At 44.8% G+C, this 19313-nt stretch overlaps 1 protein-coding gene across 1 annotated transcript; it reads left to right on the forward strand.

Moving 5' to 3' along the window:
* Positions 1-4404: 4404 nt before the first annotated feature.
* LOC133447293 (zinc finger protein 135-like) lies at positions 4405-5964 on the forward strand. Its single transcript, XM_061725929.1, has one exon. It carries the CDS (start codon positions 4503-4505, stop codon positions 5622-5624), a length of 1122 nt encoding a protein of 373 aa, XP_061581913.1. The 5' UTR covers positions 4405-4502; the 3' UTR covers positions 5625-5964.
* Positions 5965-19313: the final 13349 nt, after the last annotated feature.

The following is a 19313-nucleotide window of genomic DNA, read 5'->3' on the forward strand; positions in this document are numbered from 1 at the left end:
GTTCTATGAACACGTCATTTTGGATTATTATTAGGGCTCGAGCACTGACAGTGAAGGTCCTATTGTATCCGTAGGAATTGTTGTTTATGAATCAGGTGTGATGATGCAAGGAAACATGTAAAACATGCAGGACAGGTTTTCCCGAGGACCAGGGTTAGCGACCCTACTGTAAACTATCATGTATTGTCCTAGTGGCTTTTCAGCTTTACTCAGAGGCTGTAAATCTCCAATGTGGTCCATTATCAGTGTGTCTACCTGTTACTGGGAAATCAACCCCCTGAAGGTGAAAGTTTGGGGCTGTTGGGTCTTCTTGCTCTTTCCTGAAGACTTTGTTTGATTGTCAAGGACTCGCAGATATTTTCTCACACGGATGCTTTAACTCCACATGACGTTTCAAATGTGAAGTTGACGAGGCAGATGCTCAGACTTGTTTTCTCAGCGCAGGTGGACATAATTTGAACAGAAAGGTTAGATTTTTACCGTCGGACTCTTTGGGAGACGGTGTGTAAAATTCCTGCAGATAATGATAAGCGGAACATCATCTGACGGCTCGCTGACGCGTCTGCATCGTCTCTCTCTTCACTGGTCATGTAAAGACTGCACCGGGCTCGGGCCGCCGTTGCCATGGAGATGGTGCCCGTTGCTATGCTAGTGTGTGCACTGCATTGTGGGTAATGTAGTGTGAAGTCGTCGTCTCGTGGAGTATTTTAAATGCGCGCCGCTCGCTGATGAAATGAGAAGGATTATTCCGTAATAATTGGACCTACACAGTGAAGCTGAAACTCACATAATGTGAACAGTTCAAATTCCAGTTAGTGATCTGCAGAATGAACAAGTTCACGTTCAAGTTCTTTATTTGCAAACATTTGTATGTACAATTTTTTTTGCATGTTTGTCGTACTTAAATGTTTCAGATCATCAAAAAAATTTAGATATTAGACAAAGATAACACAAATAAACATAAAATTAAGGTTTTTATTGTTAAGGGGAAATGAAAATCCAAACCTACATGGCCGTGTGTGAAAAAGTGATTGCCCCCTAAACCTAATAACTGGTTGGGCCCTTAGCAGCAACAACTGCAATCAAGCGTTAGCGATAACTAGCAATGAGTCTTTTCCAGCTGTGGAGGAATTCTGGTCTACTCATCTTTGCAGAATTGCTGTAATTCAGCCACATTGGAGGGTTTTTGAGCATGAACCTCCTTTTTAAGATCATGCCACAGCATCTCAATGGGATTCAGGTCGGGACTTTGACTAGGCCACTCCAAAGTCTTCATTTAGTTTTCTGAAGCCATTCAGAGGTGGACTTGCTGGTGTGATTTGGATCATTGTCCTGCTGCAGAACCCAAGTGCGCTTCCGCTTGAGGTCACCAACAGATGGCCGGACATTCTCCTTCAGGATGTTTTGGTAGACAGCAGAATTCATGGTTCCATTTACCACAGCAAGTCTTCCAGGTCCTGAAGCAACTGAACAGCTCCAGACCATCACACCACCACCACCACCACCACCACCATGTTTTACTGTTGCTATGATGTTCCTTTTCTGAAATGCCGTGTTACTTTTACGCCAGATGTAATGGGACATGCACCTTCCAAAAAGTTCAACTTTTGTTTTTTCAGTTCACAAAGTATTTTCCCAAAAGTTTTGGCGATCATCAAGATGTTTTATGGCGAAACTGAAACAAGCCTTTATGTTCTTTTTGCTCAGCAGTTGTTTTGGTCTTGGAACTCTGCCATGCACCCATTTTTGCCCCGTCTCCTTCTTATTGTGGAGTCATGAACAATCACCTTAATTTAGGCAAGTGAGGCCTGCAGGTCTTTGGATGTTATTCTGGGTCTTTTGTGACTCTTGGATGAGTCGTCGCTGATCTTGGGGTAATTTTGGTCGGCCGGCCTCCTGGGAAGGTTCACCACTCTTGCATGTTTTCTCCATTTGTGGATAAAGGCTCTCACTGTGGTTCGCTGGAGTCCCAAAGCTTTAGAAATGGCTTTGTAACCTTTTCCAGACTGATAGATCTCAATTACTTTGTTTCTCATTTGTTCCTGAATGTCTTTGGATCGCAGCATGATGTCTAGCTCTTGAGGATTTTTGGTCTACTTCCCTTTGTCAGGCAGGTCCTATTTAAGTGGTTTCTTGATTGAGAACATGTGTGGCAGTAATCAGGCCTGGGTGTGGCTAGAGAAATTGAAATCAGCTTTCCAAAGATGTGATAAACCACAGTTAATTTATGTTTTAAAAGGGGAGGGCAATCACTTTTTCACACAGGGCTATGTAGGTTTGGATTTTTTTTCCCCTTAATAATAAAAACCTCCATTTAAAAACTGCATTTTGTGTTTACTAGTGTTATCTTTGTCTAATATTTAAATTTGTTTGAGAACCTGAAACATTTAAAGGTATAGTCTGTAATCGTATTCAAAAACATTTGTTATACTGGGTGAAATGGTCCGTAGGGTACGGCGTAGGTTACGCGGCGACGCGCACCATTCTGTGTTGGTGTAATGTGGAACCATAAATCAGCCTTCAGTGTGTGCTCTGTGTGCTGTTCTGAACTTCTCTGTTGTCTCATTTTGCTGGGACGTCGGGTCCCTCCGCCGAGACACAACTTTTGCGGTATGCGTTCATTGTTGTGTCTAAAAATGATGCGCAGTGCCCACCCAATCAGAAACCGTACAGATATTCTGTGATATTTTTTTTATATTTATAAAAAAATAAAATTATAAAAAAACAAAGGATCCCCATAACTTTGATTGGGTGGGCAGGGCGCACGTTTGGGTGGGCACAGCCCACCCCTGCCTCCCCCTAAAACTGGCCTCGCTTACAGGTGAATGAGACATGGGGTAGTTTTGTTGAAAATGTGCTGTCCAAAATGTCCTGGGAAACTCGACTCCTGCAAATGCGCGTTCCCCAAAGTTTGTGAGGGCATGGCTTTGGACGGACTTTCAAATCTTGCTAGCTCTCCAACATCACGGACTATACCTTTTAAGACAGTATACAAGCTTTACAGGCTTACTTACAGGCCTCTGGAGAAACAGAGTTCTTGGCCAGGCTTTATTTTTCATTTTCAAAAGCTTGGGCACAGAGAAAACATAGGATTCCATTGATTCCTTGTTTATAATGGAGCCAAGGAAATTCACAGCACCACTTCTCTTGATCTTAAGGTTTTGTTGCTGAGATGCTGTTCTACAATCACTTTTGGGCTAACATGGTTGGGTTCCTGCCTGTCTGCCTGCCTGCACTTCTTCACTTGTGCCTGTCTCCACATATTTCTCCTATGAAATATGAAAATAGATTGTTCATTCCTTCCTTTCCTTATAAACAAACCAAAATCACCTAACCATTTACAACATATTAACCTACCTGCACTACAGTGCTTTCCCCTGCCTCTCTCTGAGTTTGAGCCTGCGGTGTAAGTCCACCATTACAGTTAGTGAATTAACAGCAGAGGGAAAATGTGCTTTCCATACTCTATACAACACACATAACCAGAGGTGGGTAGTACTCAGTTACATTTGCTTGAGTAAGGTTTTGGATACATTGTGCTTTTAAGAGTAGTTTTAATGCAAAGTTCTTTTTACTTTTACTGGAGTGATTGTTCTAAAGTAACAATACTAAAAGCCTTTTCCTGGCAGTCGTGTGTGTGTGTGTGTGTGTGTGTGTGTGTGGGGGGGGGGGGGGGTATTATAGTGTTGGTTATCTCTCTCTCTCACTATTTTTATATTTAACATTTTAGCTAGCTAGCGACAATAGCGTATAAGGTAACGTTGAGTAATATTTGGCTACTCATCTCCGCACAGCCTACCTGCAATACAGCAGTGCTGATGCTTTTTTGTCCCGCCGCAAAAATGGATTTTAAACTGAGCTGCCGTCTCCTCTTCATTTCTGCTGCGCCGCGTCTTGGCTGTCTCTGTGAAGGCTGATTTATGGTTCTACGTTAAATTGACGCAGAATCTACGGCGTAGGGTTACGGCGTACCGTACATTGTGTGTTGCCGCGTACCCTACGCCGTATGCTCTGCGTCGATTTAACGCGGAACCATAAATCAGCCTTGAGCAGCGGGGAGGGGAGGAGGGGGAGCGGGGCTGCCGTGCCATTTTCGCATCGCCTTTGCACAGGGTGTCTTGATGATTTGCAATTACAGGCTGAGCCTACCGTTAGTTTTGAAACTGTAAAAAGTGGGGGGGACAAAAACATGATCTTGAAAAGTGGGGGGGGCATGTCCCCCCCTGTCCACAGTGGAAATTGCGCCCTTGCTCACAGGAAAGAACCTGAGCGGCAGCACTTGATTGAAACTGAAAAGGCTTTTGATAATGCATCCAAGATAATGTAAGTAATCTTCTCTGTTACAGAATCATAAAGGAAGACCCAAAAGACACTGCTGTGATGATTGCAAGCAAGTCTTCACCACTTCAACAAACCTGAAGATCCATAAGAGAACTCACACTGGTGATAAACCGTACAGATGTGAGCAGTGTGGAGTACGTTTTGCGCAGCAAAGTTCTCTAATGAGTCACCAACGTATTCACACTGGAGAAAAGCCTTATAGATGTGATCAGTGTGGAGCGGCTTTTGCCTGGAAAAGTCACCTGAAGCAACACCAACTTATTCACTCTGGAGAAAAGCCTTACAGCTGTGATCAGTGTGGAGCGGCTTTTGCCCAAAAAAGTCACCTAAAGAGTCACCAACGTATTCACACTGGAGACGAGCCTTACAGCTGTGATCAGTGTGGAGCGGCTTTTGCCTGGAAAAGTGCCCTAAAGCAACACCAGCTTATTCACTCTGGAGAAAAGCCTTACAGCTGTGATCAGTGTGGAGTGGCTTTTGCTCGACAAAGTTCACTAAAGAGTCACCAGCTTATTCACTCTGGATTCAAGCCTTACAGATGTGATCAGTGTGGAGCGGCTTTTGCTCGACAAAGTTCTCTAACGAGTCACCAACGTATTCACACTGGAGAAAAGCCTTACAGATGTGAGCAGTGTGGAACGGCTTTTACCCAACAAGGTCCGCTAAAGCAACACCAGCGTATTCACTCTGGATTCAAGCCATACAGATGTGATCAATGTGGAGCGGCTTTTGCCCACCAAAGTTCTCTAACGAGTCACCAACGTATTCACACTGGAGACAAGCCTTACAGCTGTGAGCAGTGTGGAGCGGCTTTTGCCCAAAAAAGTCACCTAAAGCAACACCAGCTTATTCACTCTGGAGACAAGCCTTACAGCTGTGATCAGTGTGGAGCGGCTTTTGCCCAAAAAAGTCACCTAAAGCAACACCAGCTTATTCACTCTGGAGACAAGCCTTACAGCTGTGATCAGTGTGGAGCGGCTTTTGCCCACAAAAGTTCTCTAACGAAGCACCAACGTATTCATACTGGAGAAAAGCCGTACAGCTGTGAGCAGTGTGGAGCGGCTTTTGCCCAACAAAGTTCTCTAACGAGTCACCAACGTATTCACACTGGAGAAAAGCCTTACAGATGTGAGCAGTGTGGAGCGGCTTTTGCCCAACAAAGTAACTTAAAGCAACACCGGCTTATTCACTCTGGATTCAAGCCTCACAGATGTGAGCAGTGTGGAGCAGCTTTTGCCACATCAAGGCATCTAAGGCGACATCAAAGTATTCACACTGGATAAAAAGTGTACATCCCTGATCAGTACTGATATCATTTATTTTTAAAGTTCAGTTAAAATGCACCAGTTTAGTTAATTTAGTTACCAGGAAACTGGACCATATTACACTGGTCATGAAATCGCTACACTGGCTTCCAGTGAGTCAAAGGATAGAGTTTAAAATCATACTCAGGGCTGTACGCTTATTTTTTTGAATGGTAGCACTGGTGCTAGCAAGTTAAAAAACTTTAGTAGCACAAATAAAAATTTACTAGTACACCCGGGTGGACAGTTAGTTAACCTGTTTATTGTGAAATCCATGTTATATTCATCAGAACTTCATTTACATGTTGAACAGCAAATAAACCGGTTCAGTCCATGTTGATCTTAATGAGATCTTGTTCTTAAACTTGAGATGCAAACTGCGGCCACTCCTTTATAATTTGGTCGCCTGGCACGTTTAGATGAGGAAAGCCAATGGACTGCAGAATTTGTTGGGTCGAATGTTTCTAATGGACATCACTCAGTGCTGATCCGCATGAGATCCTCTGTGGTGGAGACATGAACGCTGCTCCGGACAGAATTTTTAATTCTGTTCTGAACGGAGAAACCTCTCTCGCATTGGGCAGAGGATGAAAAGGGCTGGATGGATGAAGGGATGATGATAATAGAGTGGCTGAGCCAGGTCTATGTAAGGTGACCTGGTGTTTTTTTCCACACATCACCATCGCTGCTGATCTGTGACTTTATGCGCGCCCATCTCACAGACAATGTAAAAAAAGAAGTGAAAAATATGAACACGGTGCTAGCTGTAATTCCGGGAGGTCTGACGAAGGAATTCCAGCCGCTGGACGCTGGTGTGAACCGGTGTTCTGCCAATTTCTGCTGCTTTGCCAAAAAATGCTACCTAAAGGTTTTCTACCTTTGTAGAGCTACAATTTTACTGTGATTTACTCCCTAACCCACTTCCTTTCACCCCCAAGTGGTCCTTGTCGCTTGCCAGGCCGTCATTGTAAATAAGAACGTTCTTAATGACCTGCCTGGTTAAATAAAGGCAATTAATATCAAATAAAGCCATAGAATTGTTGTTTTTTTTCTCTTTATCGTATAATGTTCAATTTCAATTCAATTTATTTATTTATTTGATGAGGGACAGTGCACATCATTATGCGTTTAAAAATAAAGGCAGATGCACCCAAATGTAGCCTATTGGCTAATTCCCATTGGCAGTCCCCCCCGGCTAGGATATAAAAACAGGCAAGTTAAGAGCAATACAGTGTTCAGTTAAAAAATACAATAGCACAATAATATAACCAATACAACAACCAACCACATAACACATTTCACAGTATTTTACATTCACAAAGTACTCAACATCCCATATTATCCATTTTACATAGTGCAAGAAATGATGCAAACTTTGAAAATCGTCTGTCCGCATGCGCAGAACCAAAAAGTAGCATTTCTCGGCAGGTAGCAGAAATTGGCAGAACACCGGCCGTTCAAAGTGAAGCCTGATTTATGGTTCCGCGTTAAATCGACGCAGATTACACCGTAGGGTACGCGGCGAAGCGCACTGTACGTGCGCGTCCCCGCATACCCTACGGCGTAGACTCTGCGTTGGTGTAACGCGGAACCATAAATCAGCCTTAAGGCTGCGAGCGGCGTGGAAGCGATGGATGACTGAGGGAGAACACAGTTTCACCAAGAGTGGAAAGCAGCGCCGGGGCAAGTTATGCCACAGTTTGCAGATGGATGGTTGAGTGGGCTACGTGTCCGCTGGGACTGTTTTGCGAGCTTTCGCAAAAGCCGGCAAGTCCGAGGCGCCGCACGGCACGGAAAGTGACTCTGACAGTGAGGAAATTCGGACTGGCACAGCTGATTTAGCAGAGCTCTTTAATGCAGACACAGAGGATGAGGACTTTGATGAGTTTGATTAATGTAAAAACTGAAATAAAGTAGCCTACAATCAAACAAAGTTTTGCTCCCGCTCTATTTTTAAATACGCACACTTGTGTGCTTGTGTGTGTGTTCTGCGGCGCGCGTGTGTGTGTGTGTAGACGGCTCCTTTGCGGTCGGTGCGCCATGTTTTTTAAATATACAGAAATGACACAAAACTGAGGGTGCGCCTTTCCACACGGCGCCCGTATGGTCGCGAAAATACGGTATTTATATCTGAAATGTCAGAATAGGTAATTTTTTGACGACACCCCGGTTGAGAAAGGCTGATGTAGGTCAAGAGACATTCATATTGATTGTCACCCTTTTTTTTAACATGACCCCAGTGCAACTCACTCGCACAAATGCGAGTAGATACATATTTCTCTTCGCACCGGATGATTTTTATTCGCAAATGCGATGAAAACTGTCGCACTGTACAGCCCTGCTACTGCTGGTCTACAAAGACCTGAATGGTCTTGGAACTGAATACATGCTGGACCTGTTAGTTCCTATGAAGCTCCCAGACCGCTGAGCTTCATCTGGATCTGTTAGTTCCTATGAAGCTCCCAGACCCCTGAGGTTCATCTGGATCTGTTAGTTCCTATGAAGCTCCCAGACCCCTGAGCTTCATCTGGATCTGTTAGTTCCTATGAAGCTCCCAGACCCCTGAGCTTCATCTGGATCTGTTAGTTCCTATGAAGCTCCCAGACCCCTGAGCTTCATCTGGATCTGTTAGTTCCTATGAAGCTCCCAGACCCCTGAGGTTCATCTGGATCTGGTTTGTTGTGGTTCCAGAACCAGAACCAAGCAAGGTGAGGCAGTTTTCAGTTATTCTGCTCCTCACCAGTGGAACAAACTTCCTGTAGACCTGAGGTCTGCTCCAACTGTAGATCCTTTAAATCAGGCCTAAAAACATTACTGTTTACTGAAGCGTACTCTTAAATTAAAGGAGCCGTCTGTAAGAAATGGCCAAAACTGGTACTGCAGTCACTTTCAAAATATTGTTGAGCGGCGTGTACCCTCCCCCTCCTCCCCCCGACCAGAGGTTGCCAGGTAGGCTGCAGAATGCAGCAGGAACGTAGGCTGCCATGGCTGCGATAATTAGAGGCCGAGCTGGCAACCCGGATGCTGAAACAATACTGACTTGGTGTTCGGGAGATAGGTGGAGGGTGGAGCTTCAGAAACAATACTGACTTGGTGATTGGGAGATAGGTGGAGGGTGGAGCTTCAGAAACAATACTGACTTGGTGATTGGGAGATAGGTGGAGGGTGGAGCTTCAGGCCAAAACAAAAAATGACAACATCAACATCAGTTGAGGGCTGCAACTCCTCTTTTTAAACTGGAATATCCTGGTTTGAGTGCTGTTGTCAGTGACATAAGTATTTGAAATGAACATGATTTTTAAATGTCTGTTGACATATCAGGGTCATTTTATGATTCGTTTTATTATTGCTCTTACATACAGCTCCTTTAAATACTTACCTACTGTATTCTACTGCCCTTACTTTTAACAACTTGTGCTTTCTATTATTTTACTTTTTTTCTTATCATTTTATTTACTATTTTACCTCCTTTTCTCATAATTTTATTTACTGTACAATTATGTCTTGCTGCTTTTAATGTCGATGTAAAGCACCTTGAATCACCTTGTGTTGAATTGTGCTATATAAATAAACTTGCCTTGCCTAGTTTGAAAGAAGTTTGTGTTTGTGTTTAGTTAGTTGTTGTTTATGTGTAGTTTAGTTTTGTAAATAAATTCTGATTAATTTGAATGAGAGAAGTTATTTGTGTTTATTTTATAGATATTTGTCACAGCTGCTGGTTGTAAAGGTCTGTGCTCAGACTCCTTCCTTCACTGTTATTCTGTAACGCCCCCCCGGGCAACAGGCCGGCACGTAGGGAATAACAGCTACTTTGAGACCCATTTTGCTGTTTAGTTATTATTTCCTGATAAGTCAGGTGGTGCCCCATTTTAATTGATTCTTTTTGATAAGTCATCGTCTTCATTAGTTATTAATAACTACTGTAAGACAATTATTAATAACTTTCTAATAACTGAACCAGCACTCCCTTTGTGACCAACACCAGCCCCGTCCTCGGTGTCCACATGCAGGACAGTAGCTCTCAAGGACCAGGTTTGGACACTCCTGGGGGGTATTCCAAGAAGGAGGTTTAACAAACACTGATTTAAAGTCTCATCTTGACGTTACTTGAACCCATGACGACTAAACCCGCTCAGTTGGTTCCAACACACTGGTTATGAATTAACTCAACTAACCCAGAGTTGGGTAACCCAGAGTTGAGCGAGTTCCCGGTGAATCTATAAAGACATCATCTATCGAGGGTTGAAAAATGGAGCAGCAAGTCCTCCACCACACTAATACATCTGCCAAAGCACGTGATATGGCTTGGCAGAGAATTACTGATCGCGTCAATGCGTAAGTTTAGGCCATTATGTGAATTTTATATTAAATGAATGAAGCAAACAATGGGCAAATGAATTGGGGGAAAAAAAAAAAGTGAAAACTCCGTCAACTGTATTTTTTTAATTAAAATGATTGAGACAGATTTGATCACGCACTCTGTGACCATCTGCCGTGTCAACCTGCTGCTGAAAGGGAGGAGCCGGTACCGGCTCCTCAATCACTGGAGTCAATTCATTGTGCAATGTGGCAATGTTGTGCAATATGGCACATGCAACAATTCTATCCCAGCCCTGTCTGGGCAGACCCTCAGCTTGCGCAAGCACTGAAACCTCTCCTTGAGAATCCCAAAAGTCATCTCTATTTTGACCCGGGTTCTGCTGTGAGTCACGTTGAAGCGTGTTTGCGCTCCAGCATCCGGATCGGGGTACGGGGTAATGAGCGTGGGGGCACGGATATCCTCTAACCCCCAGGAGATAGCCATCAAATTCTCCTGCAATTGCACATATAACATAAAGTTAGACACGTGAATATTTGCAAAACTGATCAATATAATATTAGTAATATAACGCACTCTGTAGAAATGTGGTGCTCAAATTTGATTCCCTACTGGCATAATGCACAGAGCCTGCATCTCGCCTCCACGTTTGATATTAGATTTGCAGTATCGCATATCATCTGGCAAATTAAAAAATAAGTTTTAAAACATTAAGAGAGCGCTCAAAAATAAAAGCAGCTTACTGTTCCATTATACCTACTTGGTCATTGATGCTGTGGAAACCTTTCCTGTTAACAAAGTCAGCCTCTATGGGAAGCAGGAAAAGCAGTAATGCGAGGCAAAATAATTTCCTTTTCCTCAAATAAGAAAAAAAAAAAGACAACTTAAAAACAAAAGAATTAGAATGTGAAATAAAGATGCTAGAAGAGGCCTTCCAGACCTCTGCAGACGAACGTATCCTTAACAGAATAAGGAAAACTAAAATAGAATTAAATAAAATAATTGACGCAAAAACACAGTTTCTAGTACAAAGGCTTCGCCTGGAAAACTTTGCACATGCTAACAGATCGGGAAAATACTTAGCCAATCAACTAAAAATAAACAAAGAAAAAACAACTATAACATCCATTAAGGACCAGTCAGGGGAAGTTACACATGATCCCTGTTAAATAAATTCAGTCTTTAGAGACTTTTACTATAAATTATACTCGTCACAAATTGAACCATCTGATCAATCCATTAATGAGTTTCTTGGAGACAATCTGCCGAAGTTACATCAGGAACAGGTTACGAATTTAGACTCACCGCTCTCAATAGGAGAACTCCATGAAGCTCTTCAACATATGCCCAATAATAAAGCTCCGGGCCCAGATGGTTTCCCAGCTGAATTTTATAAGGAATTCTGGAGCATATTAGCACCAACATTTTATAAAATGATTCTAAATGCTAAGGAGAATAAAAGCTTACCCTTAAATATGAACTCTGCTAATATTAGTCTTTTATTAAAACCGGACAAAGATCCCTTGCTCCCATCGAGCTACCGCCCAATTTCATTGATAAATGTAGACCTTAAAATAATTAGCAAGGCCCTTACTGAACGTCTGAAAAGAGTCACCCCTTCTATTATACATCCGGATCAAACAGGCTTCATTAAAGGTAGACATTCCTCTACTAATATTCGCAGATTATTAAATATTATAGACTATTCGAGTATCAATAAACAGGAGACTACTATTATATCCTTAGACGCGGAAAAAGCATTTGATAAGGTAAATTGGAAGTTTCTATTGGCAACTTTGCATAAATTTGGATTTGGCGAATCTTTCATTGACTGGATAAAAATATTATACAGCTCTCCCAAGGCACGTGTAAGGACAAATGATCAAATCTCTACAAGTTTTACCTTGCAAAGAGGCACTAGACAGGGTTGCCCTCTCTCTCCCTCATTATTTGCAATATTTATTGAACCTTTAGCAGCAGCTATTAGACAAAATCAAAATATTAAAGGTATACAATGCAAAATATTAGAGCACAAAATAAGTCTTTATGCGGATGACGTACTCCTCTTCCTCCAGAACTCACGATCTTCACTATCACAGACAATTGCACTTATAGAGGGATTTTCCTCTCTGTCTGATTATTCTATTAATTGGTCTAAATCCACTGTTTTGTGTGTTAACTGCAATTTTAGGAATATAACCAATACTCAATTACAATCAGGGAACATTAGATATTTAGGCATAAACATCTCCCCTAGGCTGTCAGAGTTAATAAAATTAAATCATGTTCAGCTTATAAAGAAAATAGAAGATGATCTTTCCAGATGGAGCTCTCTCCCCATTTCGCTCATGGGTAGAATAGCCACCATTAAAATGATGGTTTTACCAAAAGTAAATTATTTTTTCTCAATGATACCATGCAAACCCCCTCTTTCCTGGTTTAAATCGTTGGACTCATATGTTTCAAAATTTCTGTGGAAAAATAAAACTCCATGTATTAGTTTAAAGACATTGCAAAAATCCAAAGAATATGGAGGTTTAGAGTTACCTAATTTTCAGTATTACTTCATAGCCAATAAATTACAGTATATTGTAAAATGGTCAAAAGATCATCCTTTAGATAGTCAATGGCTGGACTCAGAGCAAGTGTTTTGTAATGAACTAGAAATCTCAGAGTTACCATTCATTAGTCAAAGTATCAAACATCATCAATGTTTCAAAAGCATTAATATTAGCACAACTTTATCAGCTTGGTGGGAATTTCTTAAAGTAGCTAAAATTTCACTTTTTCCATGTGACCGTTGTTGTGCAACTCAGGTAGCTAAGCTGATTAGTTATCCAAGGCTATTCATGAATATTATTAATAATTATTAATAATTAATAAAGTTGACTATTTATCAAATCGTATTATCAAAATGATAATAATTCTCGGGGCACCACCGCCGGGCCTTACTCCGGTGGGATTCGATAACTAAAACAGCAGAAAATCAGTCTCACATGATTTGAATTATCCTGCAGAACAGCAAATCTTACTATATCTTACAGAATAACAATGAAGGCGTGATGTCCGAACACTAGGCTCTGCTTAAACAAATCAATTTGTGACCAAATCTTGCATGAAATAACAACAACCACTCGTTAAAAATCAATCAGAATTTATTTACATACGGGTATCGAAGAAGATGTGAATAGATACCCAATAAATCCTGACGGCACACTACTTAAGTATTATAAAACAATTAATTAACTAGGAAAACAACAATCAATAAAAAAAATGAAATGAAAGTTCAGTGCATGGAATGGGAAAAAGAAATCAAAGCAATAATAAAAATGATGATAAAGAACACAATAATGATAACGTACAGTAATACGCATACAGTAATCTCATTAAACATAAGTTCAGCTTTACACCGTTCTAACTGACTGATCGCCCACACGCCACCTCACGTCTCCTCTGGATTCTGGATCTGGGCTGCGGGCTCTGTCGGTGGTGACCGGGTTCCTGCCGGGGGTTCCCGGTGTCGGAGAGGTCCGGTTCAGCTTTTCCCCCACCGCCGATCGCTTCTGGCGGGGATGCTCCGATAGCGAGCGGTCCCTCAGTCTCTGTCCTGCTCCTACTTCAAAAAGAAAAGGGCAACAGTTGCTGCAGCGGCGCCTCACGCCGGCTCTCTGGTCCTGACCGCGGCCTCAACACCGGCCTCGTTGCGACGGGGGGGCCGGTTCCTCCCTCGGAACGTCGGCTCACGTCCCGTGTGTGTGCGGGAGGGGTTCGCGGGTCCAAGGCTGGAGCTTCTACGGCGGGTTCTGGCGGAGCAGTCGTCCTGGACGCACGGTCCCTGGTGTGGGGAAAGTGCTCAAAGGAAGAAAGGAGTTAGCAGACAGAGAGAGTTGAGAGTGCCGCGCTCTGGTATCGGATTTTACGCCCGGCCTGTTAATGCAGGTCCGGAACGGCTCCCCCCCCGCCCCAGGCTCTCGGGGAGTAGATGCGGCAGCGGCTGCACCATCGGCAGGAACGTCCGTTTGGTCCGCTGGCTGAAGGAGAGAGCGTGAGCACTGGGCAGGACGGGAGTTTGAGTTCCGCGGGCTGCGTGATGTCACCAGCCCCTGGCAAGTGATTGGGTGCTTCCCGCTTTTGGGCTTGGGGCGGTTTTACTGAGAGGGACAGTCCCCCCCTTCAGGGCTCGCTTCCTGGGGCTCCACTGAGTCTGAACCCCCCCTGGTGTCGTCACCCCAGGGAGTCTGTTCCTGGTCCCTTTGCGTTGTCTTTTCCTTTGTTCCTCCAGGTCTGGCGGGAACCCTGCTGGGTTTGTGGGGGCTATACTGCGCCTGACCCCCCTCCTAGGTGTCGTAAACTTACTATCTCGAGCTAGGCAGTGGGGGTCGTAAACGGACTATCTCGGCCGAGATCACCAGGAGGCACATTGCAGCCGATTTTCAGCTGAGCAGTTTCAAAGTTGAATATACACATTCACAAAATGTTCATACACATTTATAAGTCCAGAGTTCACATGGGCGACGCCCAACATTCCCCCCGTTTTAAATCTGATGAAGGACTGCAGGGTCCGCGTCGGAGCTAAAACAAACGGTCCAAGTCCATGTGAACATGAAATCCGATCCAATCCGCGTGAGCTGGCCTGGGCGGATCAAACTCATCTATGCAACGGTGTAAAAGTATGAAAATGAACAAAACACATTCAAATAATACAAAAATGGTTAAATCACATAATACAGTGAAATCACTTCTTAAGGTGAGGTAGATAAAAGGTAAAAATAAAAGAAAAACTGGAAAGAAAAGGGGAGGTTCGTTGGATTACAGACCCTTGATACGTAACTGCCAGCAGCAGACCAGGCTCAGTGGGTGTTTACTACGTGTTAATCCCTTGGCAGAGCGGTGCTGAGGAAGGAAACGGATCGGAGGGGGTCTGTCCCGTAACAGAACCGACCTCGGGTAACGGAAGAAGGAAGTCTCGTTCCCTTTTTGGTACTCTCGAGAGGAGGTACGATCATGGTAAGGCCCGGTGCCTTCAGCGCCGGCGTCTGTGTTCCTTTGTGCCCATGCAAAAGTCGACCGAGGGTGGTCACGCAGGTCTGTCACATACTGGCGCGCGGTGCTGGCGGAGGCGACACTAACATTGTCAGGCGGGTACAACGGGTGAAGTGGCAACTTCATTTGCTGACCAGCCGTCCGTTCGAGTGGTGTCATCGCAACCGAGCGGTGTGGCGTGGACCTGACGACCCTGAGATCTAGCAGCATATGGACAAGAGTTAGATTAGCTCGTTTGATCTGACGTGGGGACCGGGAGTCAAAGGGAGCTGTCATGACATTTAAGGCCAAATGTGTGATTCTGTCCGGACCGAAGGATTTCGGGACCGTCCCCCCACGATCCACCCGCAAGTGTGACCCTGAAATTGTCATGCGTGCGCGTGCTGCAGTCTCCACTATTTGGGAGCTGCACAAACCTGACCCCCCCCCTTTCCCACGAGGGCAAGAAGGGGGTGTGGTTGACGAGGGGTACCTGGCTGACCTTTTGGTCCCCGTCCCCTGGGGGCGGGGGTTCTGGTTCCAGAGTCGGTCCCAGAGGGGGCATGACGTGGGGCAAAGCACCGGCCTGCCAATCTAAAGACAAGAGTCCCTCACGACCTTCAAGTGGTCTCAGGGCCCCCGAGAATGGCACGGCATCTAAGGAGAAAACGTAGGTGGGGCTTATGGGTCTGATCCCGGGACTGGTATCTAGGAAAGCAAGGACACAAACACAGCTGTTAAGAACTGATGAGCAATCAACACGCCGATCCGGTCCAGTACGGACCAATTTACCGAGGGAAATCAGAAAAGGGGGGCGTGCGCCTGCGCGCGCTGCCCTGTCCACCCCCACCATGCAGATCCTGGCCACGGCTGGGGGGGTGGGTCCGCCTAGTCATTCTGTCAGTGGCCCGGTGTCCCGGTCCTCAGGGGGCCCGGGGGGGCGAGGTGATTTAATTAATCCCTCGAGAGCCTGGCACACGTCCTCGATGAGGTTATCTTTGTGGCGCTTCCGACTATTTTTAATGTATTTCGGCGCAGCGGTTTCATACTCGTCATACTGTCTGGCCGGGTAGTTAGACCCCCCTTTGTCATGCTGCTCTACCCTGTACTGTGGTTGGTACTCTGACTGACCTGGCAGCGGGCGAGGCTGGTAGTGGTCCCTGGAACCTGGTTCAGGTCCAGTCCAGGCACGGAAAACCTTGTCTCCGAACTCTACGTGACGGTCCTCAGTTCTCTGGACTGCAAGCACCTCGGTATCGCGCTCAGGGGCCCTCGCTGGTCGCGCTCTAGCTTCCCAGGCAATCTGTGCGTACCTTCTGATGTCCCGCATCTGTAGGTCCCTAGTTTTACAGTACATGGTTACATTATACTTTATGCTATCGTGGAGGTTATGGAGGAAAAGTGACTTAAATGCCTGCTCCTCCTCTAACCCTGGGGCGTTGCACCCCTGGAAGTAGGCAGCCCGAAGTCGCCAGTAGTAATCTCTCGGTTGTTCGGACCTCGTTTGTTTGATCGCAAAAGCACCGAAGGTGGCGGATGCCCGATCAGAAAATAACGAGTATTCTTCCTGCAGCGCCTGACATAGAGCTGAATAGCGATCTCTTGTGTCGGGGAGAAGGGTCTCCAGGAAAACATGCACGCTTCTGGAAGTAGTCTTCCAGATTAATTTAATTTTCTCCCGGGAAGTTGCTCCCGGGAGGTCGAGCAAGCATCGTTCAACCTCCGTCAAATAGTCATCAATGTTAGATCCTTTGATGTGGGGGTCAAAACGCTCTATGCCTCTCGCCAGAGACTCTATTTGGCGCGTGCGAAGACCGTGCCCGTAGAACGGAGCTGGTCCATCATTTTCATCATCTGAGCTTTCCCAGTGATGGCGCCCCCTGTAACGTGGGGGGGGGCGTTCTCTCCGATAGGGCGGAGACGGGGTCCTCTGCCGTGAGCTGAGGACCGAGCGGTAACCCCTAGTGGGTTCCGGCTCGAAAAACAGCGGGTCATCCGAGGCATAGCGACGACTTCGACTCGGCCAGGGATTTGAATCAAATTCTCTCCAATATTGTACGCCCTGACCGCGGCTCCTCCCTGGAGGGATCATTTCTGGGCTAACCGTGCGCCTTTCCGCTGCCAGCTGTCTGGCCTGCGGTCGGAGGTAAGGGTGTTCGGGGGATCGTGAGTTAGCAGCCGGTCCCGAAGGCAGTCCAGCTGTTGAAGCTGGTCCTGCGTTCGGGGCCCTCTGCGCAGGGGGACCCTCGGCTTCCGATGATTCGTCTTCGATTTGTGCTCGAGCCACAGCTAAGAGGCCCCTCAAGCTTCCAACCGCTTTCTGCAAATCACAATTTTCCAGCCTCTCTGCCTCATATTTCTCTCGCCACTCGTTAATTCTATCCCCGTGCTCCGCCGCCTGCAGTTCTGCCTTACATTGCCCTAATAAGGCCAGCTGGCCCAAAATGTCGGCTTTAAGGAGTTTTTTGGTCGGGTTTTTAGCAAAGTTAACGAGCTCCACTATCTTCTCCTCGCAGGTTTGGAGGTTATAGCTATTTATCGTAAACAGTTCTTCTCTGGGTATTTCCATAATACGTGCAATTACTTCTTGAGTGTCGGAAAAAGTGACGCTGGGGGAAGCCTCGGCTCCCCCTTCATGGTTACCTGAGCTACTCATCGCGCGTCTGGCCAGGGGCCCGGGAAGGAAGGAAACCTGGCGAAAAGCTTCCTATTCAAACGGAACTTGCCTGGCGGTCCCTCTAGTCAACCTCTGGTCACCTCTGCTGGCTCTGCGTCCAAATGCGATGAGTTTCCTGCCTTGTACCCCACACGCAGTTCACGAACCGGACACCAGTGTTTCGCTTGCGACTCTGCCAAGAGATTAACACTCAGTAATGAAGTAGATTCACGTTATCACCCAGATTAGGAGGAATGAGACAATAAATGAAGCATGAGAGACTGAGCCAACTCTGATATGTGCCTCAAAGCAGTTGGGTTCTTGGTTATCATAAACAGAATTGAGATAACCTTGGAAGCACAAAAACAAAAGAGAATCAATAAGGTGGATTAAAATTGAGATGCCACCCAAATTAAAGATTCAATTTAACAAACACGATAGAAATTAATCCGAAAGAATAACTCACATGGGGTAATCCCGACAAAGTTCTATTAATGGAATTTAAAGAACTTGAAACAAAACCAACCATTAACTTCAGTGAAGTAAGGTTGCCGAGGAAAATTAATCAAACAGATTAATAAACGTGTGATGAAGAATAAAAGTTCAAATTAATAAAATTAAAGAACTAACCCTTAGTGAAGCGAGGTTGCCATTAGAACAGGGAGGTTTTTAAAATAACCGTAGGAATCAGATAATGAGAGGGGAAGAAAAATAAAAATATTTTCTTTCCCGATCAAAATTAATGTTCTGTTATTTCATACAAACTTGGTCACAAATGTTTCTATCGAGAGCCTCATGCTGGGGCACCATTTTGTTGTGCAACTCAGGTAGCTAAGCTGATTACTTATCCAAGGCTATTAATGAATATTATTAATAATTATTAATAATTAATAAAGTTGACTATTTATCAAATCGTATTATCAAAATGATAATAATTCTCGGGGCACCACCGCCGGGCCTTACTCCGGTGGGATTCGATAACTAAAACAGCAGAAAATCAGTCTCACATGATTTGAATTATCCTGCAGAACAGCAAATCTTACTATATCTTACAGAATAACAATGAAGGCGTGATGTCCGAACACTAGGCTCTGCTTAAACAAATCAATTTGTGACCAAATCTTGCATGAAATAACAACAACCACTCGTTAAAAATCAATCAGAATGTATTTACATACGGGTATCGAAGAAGATGTGAATAGATACCCAATAAATCCTGACGGCACACTACTTAAGTATTATAACAATTAATTAACTAGGAAAACAACAATCAATAAAAAAAATGAAATGAAAGTTCAATGCATGGAATGGGAAAAAGAAATCAAAGCAATAATAAAAATGATGGTAAAGAACACAATAATGATAACGTACAGTAATACGCATACAGTAATCTCATTAAACATAAGTTCAGCTTTACACCGTTCTAACTGACTGATCGCCCACACGCCACCTCACGTCTCCTCTGCATTCTGGATCTGGGCTGCGGGCTCTGTCGGTGGTGACCGGGTTCCTGCCGGGGGTTCCCGGTGTCGGAGAGGTCCGGTTCAGCTTTGCCCCCACCGCCGATTGCTTCTGGCGGGGATGATCCGATAGCGAGCGGTCCCTCAGTCTCTGTCCTGCTCCTACTTCAAAAAGAAAAGGGCAACAGTTGCTGCAGCGGCGCCTCACGCCG

This window comes from Cololabis saira, chromosome 7 (assembly GCF_033807715.1).
Source record: "Cololabis saira isolate AMF1-May2022 chromosome 7, fColSai1.1, whole genome shotgun sequence".
Taxonomy (NCBI): domain Eukaryota; kingdom Metazoa; phylum Chordata; class Actinopteri; order Beloniformes; family Belonidae; genus Cololabis; species Cololabis saira.